Source organism: Furipterus horrens, unplaced genomic scaffold (assembly GCF_987537825.1).
Source record: "Furipterus horrens unplaced genomic scaffold, mFurHor1.1.pri manual_scaffold_3, whole genome shotgun sequence".
Lineage (NCBI taxonomy): Eukaryota > Metazoa > Chordata > Mammalia > Chiroptera > Furipteridae > Furipterus > Furipterus horrens.
Window position 1 is genome coordinate 170,453,984 of NW_028327173.1, and position 18,392 is coordinate 170,472,375.

The 18,392-nt window shown below is 47.9% G+C and overlaps 1 protein-coding gene across 1 annotated transcript in view; it reads right to left on the bottom strand.

Annotated features, from left to right (window-relative positions):
* ITGA11 (integrin subunit alpha 11) overlaps positions 1-18,392 on the bottom strand; it is a 64,231-nt gene that overhangs the window by 36,338 nt on the left and 9,501 nt on the right. The window contains exons 5-9 of the mRNA XM_090268356.1: positions 17,007-17,134; positions 15,748-15,896; positions 10,897-11,041; positions 10,235-10,400; positions 8,295-8,365 (exon numbers count right to left, since the gene is read on the bottom strand). Of these exons, the coding sequence (XP_090124482.1) occupies positions 8,295-8,365; positions 10,235-10,400; positions 10,897-11,041; positions 15,748-15,896; positions 17,007-17,134 (659 nt within the window). The remainder of the gene's footprint in view (positions 1-8,294; positions 8,366-10,234; positions 10,401-10,896; positions 11,042-15,747; positions 15,897-17,006; positions 17,135-18,392) is intronic.

Sequence of the window (18,392 nt, forward strand, 5' to 3'; positions counted from 1 at the left end):
CTCATCCAGTCACCCATTTGCATGAGGCCAGAAGGACAGATGTCATTATCTGTACTCGACAAAAGAGCATACGTACGAGGTTCAGGAGGGAAAAGGATTTTCCCAGGGTCACACAGCAAGTCAGAGGCGGAGCTGGGACTTCGATCAGGGAGGTGGGTTGAGGAGAAAAGAAAATATCCATTTGCTTCCCAGAAGCCTCTGGATCCTGTTTCCAATTTTCCATCTGAACTCTGCTGTTTTGCTTCATGGAGAAACCTTTGAAGATGAATTTTTGGCTTTGCAGATGACCAGAAGCTTCTGTGATATGCTGAGAAGGGCAGGCTCAGCCCAGGTGCCTGGGATTCCGCTGACTCAGCACATGTGGAGCCTGGGGATTCTACTGGGGCTTCTGGATCTGCCAGCACAGCTGGGGGTGGCTCACAGACTTGTACCTTATGCCATTTCACCCTGGTACTTGCTGCAGGCTTGTGGTCGCAGGGGGAGGCCCTTTTCCAGGAGGGGTCTGCTGGGGGCTGAGAGAGCCCCCCTGAGGACAGGTGCACTGTGAGGGGACGGCTGGCTGAGAGCACAAGCAAAGGCACCAGAGCCAACTTCATTATGTCACAATTTTTTCCCAGCTGTGGAAGCCCAGACATTTGGAGTTCGGAAAAATACTCGAAGTGTGTGGCCAAAGTCTTGACAGAGGAAGCCAGGCCTGTAGGCTCAGCTGGGAAACAAACAGGAGGTCTCACACTCCAGGTCCGGCACCTACTCCCTGATTTATGGCCTCCCCTCCTAGGGGGCCCCCTGGGCTCCTACCAGGTATCAACAGGGTGTGCCTGGGTGGCTTTGCACAGATGGACCCCTGGCACCAGCTGACTTTCCTGGCGTTCTGTGTAAAAATGAGGGTGCAGATGTGGCAGCCCTCAGAAGGCCCGAGGCCCAGTCTGTTCTCTCCCTGAGGATGACCTGCACCTATCATCGCCTGAGCACTGTGTCCAGTGTCAGGTCCTGCCAGCTCAGCTCTTGCCTATCCTCTGACCTGATCTCTGCTGCGGCCTTGCCATCACAGATGAGCTGAATGCTCTCTGGGCTGTGACCATATCTCCCCAAGCTCCATGCTTCCAGCCAGGTGGGGCCACATCCCCAGCCCTGGAAGCAGTGTAATCTAGGGTAGTGGTTCCCAGCTGGCGGCTGTGTAGGCCCCCAGGCAACATTTGGCAATGCCTGAAGAGTTTTGATTGTCACAGCTGCGGGAGGCCTTGGGGTTGCTGTGGCATCTGGTGGGTAGAGGCCAGGGGTGTGCTGAACACCTACAGAGCACAGGACAGCCCCACAGCAAAGAAGTGCCCAGCCTGGATCATCAGTAGGGCTGAGGTTGAGAATTCCTGGCCTTGTGGTTAAAGCATGCGCTCTGAAGACAGACATTCCTGACTTCCAGTCCCACATCCAAAGCTTCTGGCTGTGTAACGTTGGGCGTTGGGTGAGTTTCTCTCTTTCTCTGAGGCTCAGCTTTCTCAGCTGCTCTGTTGTAATAATTAGCATTCTTGGCAGATGCTTGGCAGCTAATAAGAACTTGGTACATAGTAGCTCTTCTCATTGATTAATTCATCCATAGAGCACTTCCAGGAGGCAGGAGTCAAAGAATCAGATCTCACAGTCAAATTAGAGCTGCAAATGAGTCTTCACATCAGCTCGAGAGAAGTGCTTGGAGGGAGACAAGGAGAGCCTATTTTGGGGCCCACAGGAGGGGGTGACAAACTGAGGAAGGGGGTGGGTGCATAGTGGAGGTAGAAGATAATATCAGGAAAATTTTATTGGATTGATTATTATGTAAGTCTCAAAATGCACACTTGAGTTCCAAGCCTCAGGATTCAATTCTACAAATATTTTTCAGACATCTCTTCAAAGACTAAGGGTCAGAGAAGTTAAACGATCTGTCTGAGGCCACACAGACAGGCAATAATGGAATGAGAATACAGGATGCCAGCAGTTCTTCTTGGCATTGGAGAGGCAGGGCTGTGAGGGCTGGCGGAGGTGGTCACTGGCGGTCCTGTGCGGGGTGTGCAGGGTGACCACCTTGAGGGCACCGAGTGCTGTCTCCCCCCCAGGCTCCCTAGTGCCTGTGTGTCCACCATCAGAGTGACTGTAGAGAGGGCAGGGCTCCATTCTCAAGAGCTCCTTCTAAGGCAAATATATCATTAAGAGGATGGATTATGCTTTAACTAGTTGTTTGGATCCTGGCATTAGACTTGTTTTCAACAAGCTCAAAGTAGAGCCCAAGGAAGGATGAGCACCAAGATGATGAGATGGGGTTAGGTAGGAGAGACCCAGAAATGGGTTCCCCATATTTCTGCATGTTCTGCTGGAAGCCAGTGGCCAGGGCCATGAGGATGGACTGTAGGGGGCAAGGGGCACACTGCATTTCAGGATCAGATGGTTGGTTGCCTCTGCTCAGAGTTTCCCTGAATGAGGCCTAGGAGTGGGGTGCTGGGCACCAGGGCACAGCCTGAGGACATACAGCTGGGCTTAGGAGGACCCTAGTGAACTGGAGATGATTCCTGCCACCCGGAGTCACCTTGTAAACAATCTGGAATAAGCATGTGAGCAGGTCTTGGCTACCACGTCCTGGCCTCACGGGAGGCACCCAAGGACAGCCCTGATGGACTGCCCCGACTGCCTGCCCTCGTTGGCAGGTGGAAGAGTCTACCCCGGCATTTAGGCATATGGGGGCTCAAGAGGGGCTCAGAGCTTCTAGGTCATTTCACCATTATAGATTTGTTTCTTTCACTTTGGATTTAATCAGATACGCACAACTATTCAAATGCAAAACTCTTAGGAAAGATTACAGCTTTAAGGCTTCGACAATTAAGAACCTTAGCTAACAGCCAAGAATCTTTGCTACCCAGTCCACAATCCCAGGAGGGCCTGTGGAACGGCACAGTCCAGAGGCAGGAGGGTGTCAGATTATAATGTGCAGGTTACAGAAAAAATGATCTCTTCTAATCTTGGAGTACGTCATCCAAGTTTTTGTGTAGACAGAGTCACTCTAACAAAACTGTTTCCTTCTGTAAACTTTTGTTGTTAAGGGGATTTGTGGACTGCAGTGTAAAATGTTTAGTGTAAAATTCCTCTGCAGAGTCCTTGTGCAGGAGGAGCTCCGCAGCAGTCCATCCGTCACCAATGGGCATCGATTATTCATGGTCCTCTTCCTTCCTCCACACCTTCCCCTTGTGGCCCATGGAGATTATAGACTCTTAGAGTCTATGCCCTCCTGGGAGGTATGGATCCCTTCTGCAAGCTTTCTGGTAGCTTCTTCTTGATTTCTCGAATTGACAGGGAGCTCACCCTTCAGCAGAGAGTCAGCAGTGATAGATGCTATTTCAGTTATCAGTAACCTTCGCTGATAGCTTTCCAAGTATTAATGAAGACATTGGCTTAAAAAATGCACTCTAGAATTTGACCAGGGATTCATAGCTGGTTTTTCTTTTTTAAGAAATTTTTTTGTCAGATTTTATTTATTTTTAGAGAGACTGGAAGGGAGAAAGAGAGATAGAGAAACATCGGTGTGAAAGAGAAACATCGAGGGGTTGCCTCTCGCATACTCCCAACTAGGGACCTAGCCTGCAATGCAGGCATGTGCCTTGACTGGGAATCAAACTGGAGACCCTTTGGTTCATAGGCTGGCACTCAATCCACTGAGCCACACCAGCCAGGGCCATATATGGTCTTTCCGATGGCAATTTCCAGAATATTCCCTTTCCCCTTTTTGTGAGTCAAGACTAGAGTTTCCTGGGTTGGCTCCAGGTCTCTCCGTTTCCCCAATCACTCTCTTTTCAGCCATCAGCGTGGGATGCAATTCCTGTGGTCTGGAGCCTTGAACTCTTTAGGTGGCCAGGTGATGTATTGGGGTCTCCTCTTGCACTCTGGGCTCTGGGCCCTTCATTCCTTTTGCAGCTTTTACCCTTCCTAAATCAAAGGTTGGTTTCCTTGCTAGACAGATGACAGCAGACAGGGCGATGAGCCGCTGGGCCTTTCCCCTCACATTTGAGAGTGTTCTCCTGGTTCTCTCCCCCAGAACTAGAGATCTCTCCTCTGTCATAACTAAATGGTCCGGTGCAGCTGAAGTCTCCTTCAGCACATCTGCAGAAGTAGCTATGAGGTTGCCAAGGTGGAGCACTTCCAGGGGAGATGAAGTTTGGGGGCTTGCCTGGAAGATGGACTCACTTGGGCTCAGGACTCACTCTGGGCCAAAGCTAAAAGGCTTGACCCATGTGCCCCTGATCCCCAGAGAGATCTGACTGGCCCTGAGAGCTGTGAAGCTGGACTCACAGGGACAGGCTGGCTGTGGCCAATTATGATGGCATATTGGCTGGCATTAAAAAAATCTCTGCTCTAAAATAGTAACTCAGTGGCTGGTCATGGTACTAGACAGCCCACCATCAAATTGCACCACTTCTTTGGATTTGGATTTTTTTTTTTTTAACATTGAGGACTCTCAGAATCAAATGTAATCCCTTCTCTTTCAAAATCCTATCACATAAAAAATTCCAGACACCTACCACTTGAAAACAAGATGGGGTACTAGAAGAGCTGGGGTTTGTATCTACAGGATGGGGAGAGGCACCCTGCTCTCTGCAACTGGGCAATAGAAGAAGAGTTGGGCATGTAGAAGAAGCTGCACAGAAAAAAAGCAGAATCTGACTTCTGGCCAAGATGGAGACGTAGACAGACATGCTGCGTCTCCCTCCACAACTAAGAAGGAATACAACTACCTCAAAACTAAAGACAACCTGAAGTTCCAGAAAATCGAGCTGCATGAGGGTTCAACAAAAAAAAATACAAAGAAGAAATACTCATCCAGACAGGTAGGAGAGGATGCAGTGTGGTGGCAGCAGCATTGGCAGCAGTGGGCAGGCCGGTGGAAAGCGCAGTCATACATTTAAAAAAGTGAGGAGGGACACCTGGGGAGCACTCCCAGCACCAGACCAGTCCTTGCAGCTCATGGTCCCAGCACCAGGGAAAATCAAGCCTCATTGCTTCTGACTGTGCAAACCAGTGGGGGTTGGGGTGGAGGAAGAAACTGCCAGTCTCTCAGAAGAGTCTGCTTGTTTAAAGGGCCACCACAGTCCTAGAATGCTTGCAAACCCAACTACTCTGGGAACGACGGCCAGGGCAGCAGCTAGAGGGGCACAAGTCTGGTGCAGAAGTGGGAGAAGTGCCTGGAAAAGGGGCGAGTGCTGAGCAAGCAACATTGTTCCCTCTCAGACCCATTCCCCACATACAGCACCACAACATGGTGAAACAGGTCGCCCTGTACTGACGAATCCCTAAGGCTCTGCCCCTTACAACATAACAGGTGTGACAGCTTTACCCAAAACACAGAGGCAAACAAACACAGGAGTCTCTCAAGATGAGAAAGTAGAGAAGTATGGCCCAAAAGGGGAAATGAATCAAGGTTCCAGTGTGAGAACTAAGTGACAAGTAGATAGCTAACCTAACAGATGTAGAGTTCAAAACACTGGTGATAAAGATGCTCACAGGCTTAACAGATATGCTTAAGTATGGCAAATGCATAAGGAAGAAAGTGAAGGCTATGCTAAATGAAACAAAGGAAAATCCACACAAAACCAATGGTGAAGAAAAGAAAACTGGTGTTCAAATCAATAATTTGGAACATAAGGAGGAAAACAGCAGTCAACCAGTACAGAATGAGGAAACAAGAATTGAAAAAAATGAGGAGAGGCTTAGGAACCTCTGGGACAACTTTAAACATGCCAACATCTGAACCAAAGGGGTGCCAGAAGGAGAAGAGGAAGAGCAAGAAATTGAAAACTTATGCGAGAAAATAATGAAGGATAACTCCCCATATTTGGTGAAGGGAATAGACATACAAGTCCAGGAAGCAGAGAGTCTCAAGAAAGTTAGACCCAAAGAGGACCACACCAAGACACATCATAATTAAAATGCCAAAGGTTAAAGATAAAGAGAGAATCTTGGAAGTAGCAGGAGAAAAGCAGAGAGTTAACTACGAAGGGGTGCCTGTAAGACTATCAGCTGGTTTCTCAAAAGAAACTTTGCAGCTAAGAAGGGACTGGCAAGAAGTATTCAATGTGATGAAAAGCAAGGACCTACAACCAAGACTACTCTATCCAGCAAAGCTATCATTTAAAATGGAACGGCAGATAAAATGCTTCTCAGACAAGGTAAAGCTAAAGGAGCTTATCATCACCAAGCTATTATTATATGAAATGTCGAAGGGACTTACTTAAGAAAAAGAAGATCAAAATTATGAACATTAAAATGACAACAAACTCACAACTATCAACAACTGAATCTAAAAAATAAAAACTAAATCCAACTAAGCAAACCAGAATAGAAACAGAATCATAGGTATGGGAGTCATTCAGAGGGTTATCAGCTGGGAGGGGGAAGGGGGAGAAATGAGGAAATGGTGCAGGGGTTAAGAAACATAATTGGTAAATACAAAATAGACAGGGGGATGTTAAGAATAATATAGGAAAGGGTGAAGCTGAAGAATTTATATGCACGACCATGGACATGACCTAAGGGGGGGTGGGATTACTGGAGGGAATGGGGGTACTGGGCAGAGGCGAGCAAAGGGGGAAAAAAATCAAAACTACTGTAACAACATTATCAATAAAATATTAAAAAATAAATAAATAAAGAAGCTGCACAGGGCCATGCATGGCCTTGACCTAAATAATAAGCTGGGGCTCTGAGCTCCTGGCCTCCCCTGCAGCTGGGGAGTCCGTAGGTCCTTAAGGATTCACTTTGCTCCACACACTGAGCTGCAAGGGCCATATCAGGGCTCAGCTCAAGCGTCCCCAAACACCTGAATTTTATCTTAATTTCCCTTCTCTTCAGGCTCCCTGATTTCCAGGTGTACACAAATCACATGTGAGAAGCAGGAGACTGTACTTATTATTTAAGAATCTATCTCCCCAATTAGAGTTCGAGCTGCTGCCAGCTGAAATGTTATCTTAATCTTTTAAAAAATTCTCATTTATTCTATTACAGTTGTCCCAATTGTTACCTTAATCTTAGTCTATTTATATGTCCCTAGTTCCTGGTACAGAGCCTGACACATAGTGAGATGCTCAAAATGAATGTGGAATGAACAAAGGAGACAAGGGACATTAGCTCTCTCTCACTGCCCCTAACATCAGGGCTGGTCCCCAGTGTGTGCTCAGATCTCCCCCAGTGTTTTGCACACAAACTTCCTCTATTCTGCTCATGGCCACACATGGCTGCAGAAATCTTGTCCTCAGGGGCCTGCCCAAGTGCCAGCCCCTCCCCAGATCCTTCCCTCACATGACCCCCGACCCCCTGCTTGGGCCTTTCCTTCTATAAGACCCCAATTGCACACTGTCCCGATTAGCATTAGATGTGTACATGTGGTTCCCCTAGTGAGCTCCATGGATGGGGGCCTCCTGAAGTTGTCCATTTTTACCTAGGAGAAATTTATAGCTTCTTTTATTCTACTTGCAAAGCTCAGGACAGCTGCTATAGATTGTTTGTAACTTGGCCAACCCCTGGTGGCAACAGGAAATTCTGGTTCCTTTTGGTATCTAATTGCATTCGGCAAATGCTTGTTGGCTTTAATTAAATTGGATTTCCTTGCTCAAGTTTCTAATCAGCCCTGACCTCAGAGTTAGGAGATGGGGCTCGTCCTGACTAGCACGTGACATGCCACCTGACCTGTTGGAGGGATGCTCTCGCCTCCCCTCATGCTGACAAGCTCCTCAGGGCAGGGCTCTCGCCTCTGCATCTTGTGGGATACAGCACAGGACCCCGCATGGAGGAGACTCTGGGAAGATTTGCTGATGTGACCCCCTAAAACGGGACCACTATTACCATCTGCCGATGTGGCAGGATTGTTTCAGAGCATGAAGTGGGGTGCGGGAATTCCAGAGCACATAGGACACATCTGGACACCCTCCTAACGTCAACGCAGGGCTGAGTCTCTACACGTACAGACCTTCTCGGTCCCATGCGGGCACTATTAGTGTGCATGCAATTGGTTTTGCCATGTTGCCCTGGTTTTTCCACAGGGCTCTGTGGACTGAATGGACCATTGGTCCTGAAGGAAAGGTCCCCATCAGCACTCTGCACAGGGAGGGTGAGACAGCTTACTGTAAGTGGAAGACTTCAGTGTCCCTCTTCCAGCCACAGAAAACGGGAGGCAGAGAGACTCCAAGAGAAAGAGAAGGGAGGCAAGAGACAGCCCAGGAAAGGCAGGATGATGACCGAGATGCCACGCGTCGGGGAGGGTGGCCCTGAGCTGTCCGTACCTCCACCACGTGTGAGGAGAAGCCCGTCTGTGACATCTCCAGCCCGAAGGAGGTTTCGTTCTTGTTAGTGCCTGAGACAGAGGGACAGAAAGGTCAGTTCATGACTGATGGCTTAGTGCCACACACAGGGGCAGCCTAATCCACAGCGTCAGCCTCCCAGGGGGCCCCTGCAGGGAGGTGAGAGGGGCCCTGCGTCTGAGCCTGGCCTTGTCTGCCCCGAGTGGCAGGTGCCCTGTGAGAGAGGCACTGAGCACCTTCCAGGTGGTTGTGCGGGTTTATTATTAGTGGCCCACTCCCTGCTGGAAAGGGCTTGGGATAACTTCTATCGCAGGGCACATCTACCATCGTCGGCAGCCGTCCATCTCGAGAGACGATGGTGTAGCTTCTTAAGAGTCTATCTGCACCGCCGAGAATGGCTGTGCAGTCCAACTCGGGAGTGACACGGTATCTGTCTCCTCCCGTGTTGAATCGACATCTTGCGATGACGCTGGAGTGTCCTCTCCAGTGAAGCTGAAGCTACAGAGCCTGGGCAGGGTGATATGGAGGGTCTGCTGTTGCCCATGCAGCAGACCCCCCCTCTCTTCGCAGCTGAAGGGTCCAAGGGAAAGACGGAGTCAATACAGCTTGGCTTCAGGTGCGCCGCAGGAGTTGCTGGTGTTGACTACAACGTCAAACCGCCTTAGGGACTCCGGCTCCGGATTTTCTGTCGGGGTTTACTCCCTTAGCCTTTCCCCTGAAGAGGTATGCCACAAGGCAGCGGAGGTTTTTTGGAGTCAGAGTTTTCCTTCTCTGATGTGCCATGACTGGAAGATCGAACCAGCGACACTTAGCTCACAGGCCGACGCTCAATCCACTGAGCCAAATCAGCCAGGGACACATCTACCATAAGACGGTCAATATTGGAGAAAGAGCAAGAGAAGTACACAGAAAGAAATAGTTTTGGGCAAGAAATGAAATTTGCTACTATGTTCATTCCTCTTATTCTCCCTGCTTGATTCCAGCTGCCTCTGGATGATTCCCAAACACTGAAGAGACCCTCAGGACGGAGACTGTCACCACCACAGATTTGCACCAGAAACCTCCTGTGTGCTGAAAGCCCCTCCCCACAGAGAGCCCTTCAACTTGTCATCAGAGCCAGTGTTCTTGCCACCCAGGGAGATATTTTTGAGGAGAACTACGCTGATTGTGATATTTAAGTTCTAGTGTGAGTGTCAAAAGTCAGGTCCATACTTTCTATTTATCCTCGTCTACAAGGACTGTGTTTTGTCATTTCCGATGCTCTGCACACTGCTCAGGCTTTGGGACGCTGCCTTCCACCTTGTGACAATCCTCCCACACAGTAAAGCCCAGTAGGGAAAGGGCCCTCTATTGCAATATATGGTGCAAATATACGGCCAGTCAAAACTGGAGTTTCAGTCGAAGGGAGAGAGGCAATCTGAAGAAACCCTGCAGAAAGCGCTTTGGTGGAGTGGGAGGCAGGGATCAAGTGTTTCAGGCTCTGGAGTCAGTCCAGCTGGGTTCAAACTAGGGTTGCCGGATAAAATACAGGACACTCAATCACGGCATTTCAGACCAACAGCACAGCTTTTTTAGTATAAGTCTGCCACAAATATTGTGTTTTCTATTTGCTAAATCTGGCAACTCTCATTCAAACCCCAGCTCCTTCTCAAGCTGTGGGTGCGCTGGCAAGTCACCCAGCTCCTTTGAGCTTCAGTTTCCTCCATGGTAAAAGGAGGAGGCAATCAGCAAAACCACCTCCCAGGCTCTCTGTAAAGCGCACACGGCCTCCTGTCCAGCACAGTAACACTCAAGTGCTGGCATTTATCGTGAAGGGAGGGCTCCTGAGAAACCATTTCCTTCTGCGGGGTTGGATTTCACTCTGAGGTCTTTACCTGATGTGACCCCGGGAATGTGGACCCCTCTCTATATGAATTGCTCACCTTCCAAGCTGAAGATCCTGTCCCCCAGGGCATCGACAATGTCCTTCAGGGCTGCCTCGTCGGTCACGTTGAAGAAGTGCTTGTCATCGGGGTCACTGGCGATGTATTTGATTTCATTTAGAAAAGCTTCTGGGTTGATCCCCCTGCGGTTGTAGTAGCCCAGGACCTGCCAGGGAACAGGGCAGGGTGACAAACCAGGACATAGCACAGACTTCCCGCACAACCACGGCCTCTGACCTTGGGCCCCAGGGAGGGCTGGAGTTACTGCTTCGATTGCCACCAGTAGTCCTCAAAGTCCCATTTGCATTTTGAAACAGACTGTCTAGTAGGGGCCTGAGCTGGCCCTGTTCTAAGATGGGGCTCAGGGGGTTGGGAGGCTGGAGAGTTTCTATGTTTCTGAGGTTTCAGAACCTCTCTAGAAATGAAGGAAAAACCTCTACTACTATTGTGGAGAGGCCTAGGTAGCGCAGAAAGAAGATTTTCAACTTGCTTGTTAGAAGATAAAACCAGGAGAGGCCCATCTGAGGGGCCAGAAGGCTTGTTCTCTGTCCAGAAAATGCCCCCTGGGGGTGCCCAGGGCTTTGATGGTAAAGCCTCTATAAGATAGCTGGCAACCAGTGGATGGGGGCAGGAAGGGCGCAGGACAGGCGGGCAGTACTCACTGCGACAGCATATCTGGTCACGTTGTCCTTCTCACTTTGCTGGATCACCTGCTCCAGGTCTGGGCTGTCGTGGGACTCCCCATCCGTGATGACAATCATCACCTTCTTGGCCCCTTTCCTTCCACCCTTCTGGAAAGCTTCCGACCTGAAACCCAAGCATGGGCAGGGGAGTGGGGTCACAAGAGGGACATGGGGATGGGCAGCCCCTGCTGTTCCCCTGGAGGGGCAGCCACAGAAACCAGGGCCAACCCCCACCCCTCTCCCCATCTCCGGCAACCCAAAATGTTTTGGGACCTCAGACCACAGGGGAAGCAGGATTGAGAGGCCCAGACAACTCAAGTGGATCTCTATCTGCTTGTCTTTAAAAAGCCCCTCTAGGATCCTGACCATGCTGTTTTGGGAAAATAGGGGGGAATGGAGTGGGCCTGGGTGGGGAGTTCAGAGTCAGATGGAGACCCTTTGAGGCCATAAGTTAGTGGTTTAAGAACCCAGCTGCATGTTAGAATCACCTGGGGAATTAAAAACAAAACAAAACAAACATACTAGTGATGCCTAAGTCCTACCCAGACTCCTGCAATCAGAATCTCTGGGTGGGTCCCAGGCATCAGTCTCTTCCAAAAGCTCTGATGAATACCAGCATTGACAACGGCTTCCCTGCGTACTGGAGGTGCTGTGTTAGGGTAACTTAACACCCAAACAACACTGATCCATAAAACCTGGGTAATGAAGCCTGACCAAGCTCTGATTTCTCTCGTGAGGACAACTTTGATTCTATTTTGGGAACTATTAAATATCAAAACCTATGACAAATATTCCTCTTCGTCTTGTTTTATTTTGTTTTCAGTGCTGGGAGCAGGCACTTGGCCCCCCCGGGGTAGGCAATGCAGCCAGAGGCCAGGTGGGGGTGGGGCTGGCACACTGACCCTGATGCTGCTGAAAGACTCTTGCAGCTGGAAACCTGTCTATGAAGCATGGAAAACTGGCTCCTCAACCATCACTGGCTCCTGGTGCCTCTGTGGCCCACCCTCCTTTAGACTGTGAGGTTCAGAGAAGGGCAGACATGGTCTGGCCCAAGAGTCTGGCCCAGCAGGTAGAATTTGCCAATAACGATCTAAAAATAAATGTTACCCTTAGACTCTGCAGCAATTCCTCATGGGTTTGACCCACAGGTTTAAGCTCACAACACTAGGTGAAAGCCGGTCTCCTGGCCCCAAGGCTTTGGTTACCAGAGGTATCTCTTGTTACATAGCAAGCTGATGTGATGACGTGTGTGATTTAATGTTGAGAAATTCACAAAACTTGGAATAAATTAGTTCAGAGCATCTTCAAGCTACCAGTTAACAGACCATCTGCCATTCTCTTAGCAGCTTTATGATATTCTGGATATTCCGACTTAAAAACCCCCTCTAATTTTAGTATGAGCTGTGGACTAAAGGGGGGTGGTGCAGAGGCACAGTCAACATGACTAGGGTAGATTTTGGGCTTAAGTCCAACCCAGTGTAGGAACAACTCTGCTAGTTCCTCAAGGGAGATTCTAGATGCTTCCATGACATCATTAGAGGGCCAGTCTCAGGAATGAAACTCCATGCAAAAATATACAGTGGGAGAAAAACAGGTTTTATTATACATAGATTCAAAAATAATTTCAGGATCATATTTCCATATACTGTACTGGGATTGTGTGAATATCTGTGTGAATCTGTACTAGGGTAAATACTGGCATGAATCATCAGATTTAAGATTGTGATTTTTGTATTGTGCAAAAGACTTGGCTTTGTTCCTTGTAAATCAGATTATAAGTTCCTGGAGAGCAGGGAGAGCATTATACTCACAAGATTCCATGAACCTGGAAGCCAGGGTAAGCCTGTGGAAAAGTAGGTCACACTATTCTCCTTCCTGCTCAAAACCTGCAATGGCTGCCATTTCTCCCAGTTCTTGATGCTGGCCCACCAGAGCCTTTCTGATCTGGGCCCATATCCCTCTGAGCCCTTCCTTCTGCTCGGTCCTTGCTCCCCACACTGGGCTCTTCGCTGATCCTAGACCCCCCAGGCATGCTCTCATCTTAGTGCCTTTGTCCAAGCTGCTCCCTCTCCTGAAATGCTCCCCCAATGTACTGGCTTGGCCAACTTCCTCACCTCCTTCAGGCGAATGTTAGGTCTCAGTGAAGCCTTCTCTGAGTTCTCTATTAATGCTGATTGAATAAATACCTGCCCTCTCCAACTTGCTTGATTGACTTTCCCCTATAGATTTTATCGTCATTTATTTGTTTCTTTACGTATTGTCTGCCTCACTCTCTAGGATGTTGGGTCCCCAAAGGCAGGACATTTGTCTGTTTTGCTCACTGATCTATCCCAGTGCCTAGAACAGTGTGAGGCACCTAATAGGTGCTAAATAAAAAGTATTGAGTGAACTAAGGTGGAATTGCACCATTTTGTCCCTGTGCCTCTGCAGCCCAGTCACACGTGGCTGCCAGATTGACTTCCACGGGCACATCTCATGATGACACCCTTGTCCTCAAGAACCATCAGTGGCCATTCATGCTTGTTTTAGCTGCAACATTATCACCCTCACCATGTGGCTCCAAGCCATCTTCACAGGTGTGTGGCTCACCAGTCCCAACATGACTTCAGCCTGTGCTCGCAGCATGACTCAGAATGTAAATGCTCCTTTTCCCTCAACTCTCCCTCTCCTCTGTCCTTACCAGGGCAGAATATCTTCCATGGCAGGTCTTCTCGCCACCTCCTCCTGCCGAGATCCTGGGGTCTTCCTAGGACGGGTCAAATGCTACCCATCTTGGCAGCCCTCCCCGGCCCTGTCCTTGGATCCCTCCCTCTCTCATGCTCACTGAGTTAGGCTGACACTTATCAGAGCTTCCCTGCTGGGCTGGTGCTGCAGGTCACCGCCTCTGTAACCCCTCAAGTCCATGGCTTGGATCTTTGTACTTCAGTAGGTGCACAGCAAAAGTGCATCATGAATAAATGAGGGAGGAGAGAAAGCCTTTTACTTTCAGAGGCACTGGCTATAATCTGGGACCCAAACTTGGCAGGCTGGGAAGATCAGATTTCAAATGTCACTTGAAGTGTGGATAGCACACTGCAGCCGTCTGGTCCGCAGCATGAGTCACGAATGGTTCAAACTACCTGGTGAGTCACACACTTCCAATTGCCCTGGGGTTGTGGGCTGCAAAATGAGACGAGAGCAGCGGCAGTTAGCCTTACGGGGAGGAAAGGATAGCTCGGGAGCACAGCCTTCCTCTGTTGTGCCAGACATTTCATAACTGGCTGCTGGGGTCTCAGGGGCTCACCCCAATGAGGACCAAACAGAAAAATGGCTTGTTCCTCGTGAGAATGAGCAAGAGTCATTTTCAGACAGAGGGGTGCTCATTTAGGGAAAAAGCTTCAGCAACTTTTGGCCACAAACAGAAATATGTTAGTGGAGCAGTAACTTAATCATAAAGGGTTGTGAGGTTGGAAAAAAATCTTTTGACCACATGAAGTCATGTTACTACAGTATGGCTCTACCACTGCAGGATTCTGGTAAACACATTGACTAACCCTATGCGAGGTGGGACTGTAAGGAACTATGTTCATTGTGGCTTCAATGAACATAGTAGAATACATAGTCATAGGTCTGAAACTTACAATTTAAAATCTAAATACTGTGGATACACTCATCTTAGGAGCTTAGGCCTCAGCTTGAAAGATCTTGGGGATGCACCTTTAAAATCACTCACTGATTTCAAGTGGGGGTGGTGGTGGTGAGCACAATGTTCTGAGCAATAGTAACATCACTGGAATACAGTAGTCCCTCTCTATATTGTGGTTCACGTATCGCAACCTCACTGTATTGCGGGATTTAAAAAAATATTATATTTAATTATCGCGGATTTTTTGCTATATTGCGGGATTTTGCAGTACTGTGTACGTATGTTGTTAAAGTTACGTAGGTTTAAGAGTGCAGAATAAATGTAAGGTTCCTACTTTGCAGGGGGTCTAGGACGTAATACCCGTGATAAGTGAGGGGATACTGTAAAGATGTAGCCGTCTGTGTGGACAATGACCAGAGAGAGCATTCGTTGTCATTATGGGTGAGTACTCATATAATTTTTAAGGAATCAGCCTCATTATTCTACAGTCTCGGATGTTTGATTTAACTGTGTTCTCCACACTCCACTGATGACAACTGCTCCACAGGATGATTCTGCCTTCATAGGACCTACACACCTTTAATAGTATCACTGTGGCAAGAGTGTAATGTCCAAAGTTGGCTGCAACAATATTTCCCATCTCAAGTGCTCTACAGTGTGGCCTCGCCAGTCCTCCATCAGGAGGCAGAATCAAACTCTCTTCCCCTTGAATCTGGGCAGGCTTTCATGGCTTGCTCAATCAAAATTATATTCTAGGACTTCTGCACCTAGGTCATGGGCAGTCTCAGAGTCCCTGTGTGCATCTCTTGGAAAGCTCACTTTTGAGAAGCTCCCTCTCAGAGCCCTGCTGCCATGTCATGAGAAAACCAAACCATATGGCCACGTGTGGGTGCTCAGGTTGCCAGCCCCAGCTGCCTTCCCAGCCAACAGCCAGCAGCAACTGCTGGTCACATTGGTGTACCATTTAGGGTGTCCAGTCTAGTTGAACCTTCAGATGACAATAGCCCCAGCTGACACTGGACTTCAACTACATGAGGAAAATCCAAGAGAGAACAGGCTGAGCTCAGCCAATCCTCAGAAATTTGATGGATTAATAAATTATTGTCAAAAGGTATTAAGTTCTGTAGGGGTCTGTTACACAGTAATATATAACCAGAATGATATATGAAATTTAAAACAATTAAAATTTTTTTTCTGTTTTTTACCGAGCAAATTCAATGCCAAATGCCGTCCGGGTCTCTGTTCCTCCTCTCTGCTCAATGTGGCTGGCAGCCTCCACCACATCTTTTACAGACCTGTAGTCATTGAGGTGAAATTCATGTACCGCGTCTTCTCCGTACTGAACAACTCCAACCTGCAAGTTAGAGGAGAGGGCATTGGGACTCTTGACCTCTGAAACTTAGACCTTTGGTGATGAGGCTCCCTGGAGTCATTGATGTCTGCGCCTGTTCGGGAGTGAGGAGGGCTGGGGATTTCTCCAAGCCTAGGGGAAGCAGGTTCTGCAAAATTCTGGGGATAAACAGGTGGCTTGGTGAGACACATGGCGAGTGCATATCGCAAGAGGAGATTGTGGTTAAAAAAAAGGAAAAAGCCCAACAAATTAAGCTTGCTTAAAAAGATACAAGTGGAGAATAGAATTGAAGTTTGAAACATTAGGAATGTCATGGATGGAGGCCATGGCATTCCTCAGCAAACTCTGGAACTGAGGTTCCTTTAAACTTGGAAGAGGAAATATTCTTTTATCTCCAAGATTGATAAAATACTGACAGTATTAATAACATTAAAATACAGTAGGGTTAGAATGATAACGCATTACTATTGGGTGGGCCCAGGGTTTGTCTGGTACAAATGCATTACTAATGCTGAACTTTCACTCATGATACCCTAAAAGATCATCTTTCAGTGCTGGGGAGCTCATTAGTTCACAAGAAAGCCCACTCTCTTTTTAACAGCGCTAATCATTACAAAATGATTTCTTAGATTGATTTGAAATCTGCCACCTTGGAACTTCTATCCATCAATCTTTGTTTGGCCTGCCAAAATAATATGGAATAAATCTACTCCCTTTAGCCAGGCAGTGTTTCAATATGTGCTGGAAGCTATGACCTCCTTTCTAGTCTTTTCTCCAAGGTCAGGGTGTCTAATTCTCCTCTGTGCCTCACTCAGCAGGGTTTTAGTTCTACTCAACATCTCCCGCCTTCCTTCTCACTCTGTAGCTGGTCAAACTTTCCTAATAGGTGGTGAAAATCCCAGCATTTGACCTTGGAAGTGAGGTCTCCCTCAGACTATCCCTTGATGAACCCAGCAGAGATGGGTGTTCTGGGCTGCAGGGCCTTGGTGCTGGTGCTTCCACCTACCGCTTCTCAGCTCACGCAAAGATGCTCCCCTCATGCCCCAGGGCAACAGCATCTGCCATTGGTTTGGGTGGCCCTGTTTGGAGAAGGAGAGTCCCAGAGACGCTCACCTGGATCTGCCCAGGGCCGATGTAAAACTTCTTCAGGATGTTGATGAGGAAGTGCTGAACCTCCACCCAGGGGTAGATGCTGTTGGAGCCATCCAGGACAATGATGATGTCCATGTAGGTCTGGCACCCTGGGAAGTTACGGACATGGTCACAACTACCCAAGGAGCAAGTATCTGCAAGTTTCTGATTCTTCAGATGACTGTCCAATGGACAGAAGAAGAAGGACCCTGTTACACGTGTGTAACTACACGTGTATAATTCCCTGGGCTGGGATGTGGGCCATCTGTGGGCAGGACATTTATTTGGGCAATGTGAATGACAAGCCCAGGAATTCCTGGCTCTGCTCCACCACTCAGTGCTGGCTGTTGGAACAAAGCTTAATTACGCCTGACTGCCTCTGCTCCCCAGGGACTCTGCTCACCAGGAACTGACCACCATCAGTGGGGCCAATGTTTCTGAAGCAGCCAACACTGCCCATAGCAGCACCTGGTTATCATTTGTTTTGCTGCAACGTGCAGGCTGGCATTTACTACTTTTAGCCCGAATGAATGGGTTTCACTTTTTAGGAGGGTGGTATGGTGTAATGTTTAGAAATGTGGAATCTGTTTGACTCCTGGCTTTGAATTTGGGCAAGTCACTTAACACCTTGGCACCAGTTTTCCCTTCTGAAAAATAGGCATAATGATAGTAGAGTATTGCCATGAGGAATTAGCAAGACGATGCTTCTAAAGGGTTGAGCACCAAGTAAGTGCTCAAGCAACCTTAGCTGATTTTATTTCTCTTTAAAAGCAAACCACTTTGCTAATGTGGCAATGACATCATGGGTCAAGCTCTCATGCCTGTGTCTCTGCTCTGAGCATACAGGTTTCTCTATATTTTTGTAATATTAATACCAAACTAAAATGAATAATAAAAACCAACAAAAAAATCTAATGGAACATTGGTTATGTTAAGTAAATGTAAAAAACTTCTTTTAAATCTAAGTAATTTATTTCTGTTTGTGAATGGTTGGGGTTACTTTGAAATAAGTCATGGTATGATACAGTATGATGTAATATGTATTATACTATATTACATTATATTAAAATATTGGGCATCTGCATATTTTTATTGGAGAATTTTCACACTGTTTTAAAATCTACTTTGCAGCAATACATACGGCAGGAAGCTTTTATGTGTGAACATTTCAGCAACACTTGCATCACGAAGGTACAGTGTGTGGAAGTCAGCACTTCCCAGAGAGAGGAAGTTGGTGGCTTTGAGCCTAGGTGCCCATTGTTTTGTGTTTGGGGGCATTTTAGAAGCATTTGGATGGTTGAAATGCTCAGAGTCACCTCTGTTTTAGGAGAAGTTGTGAGACATTCTTGACTCATCTGCATGCTGTGC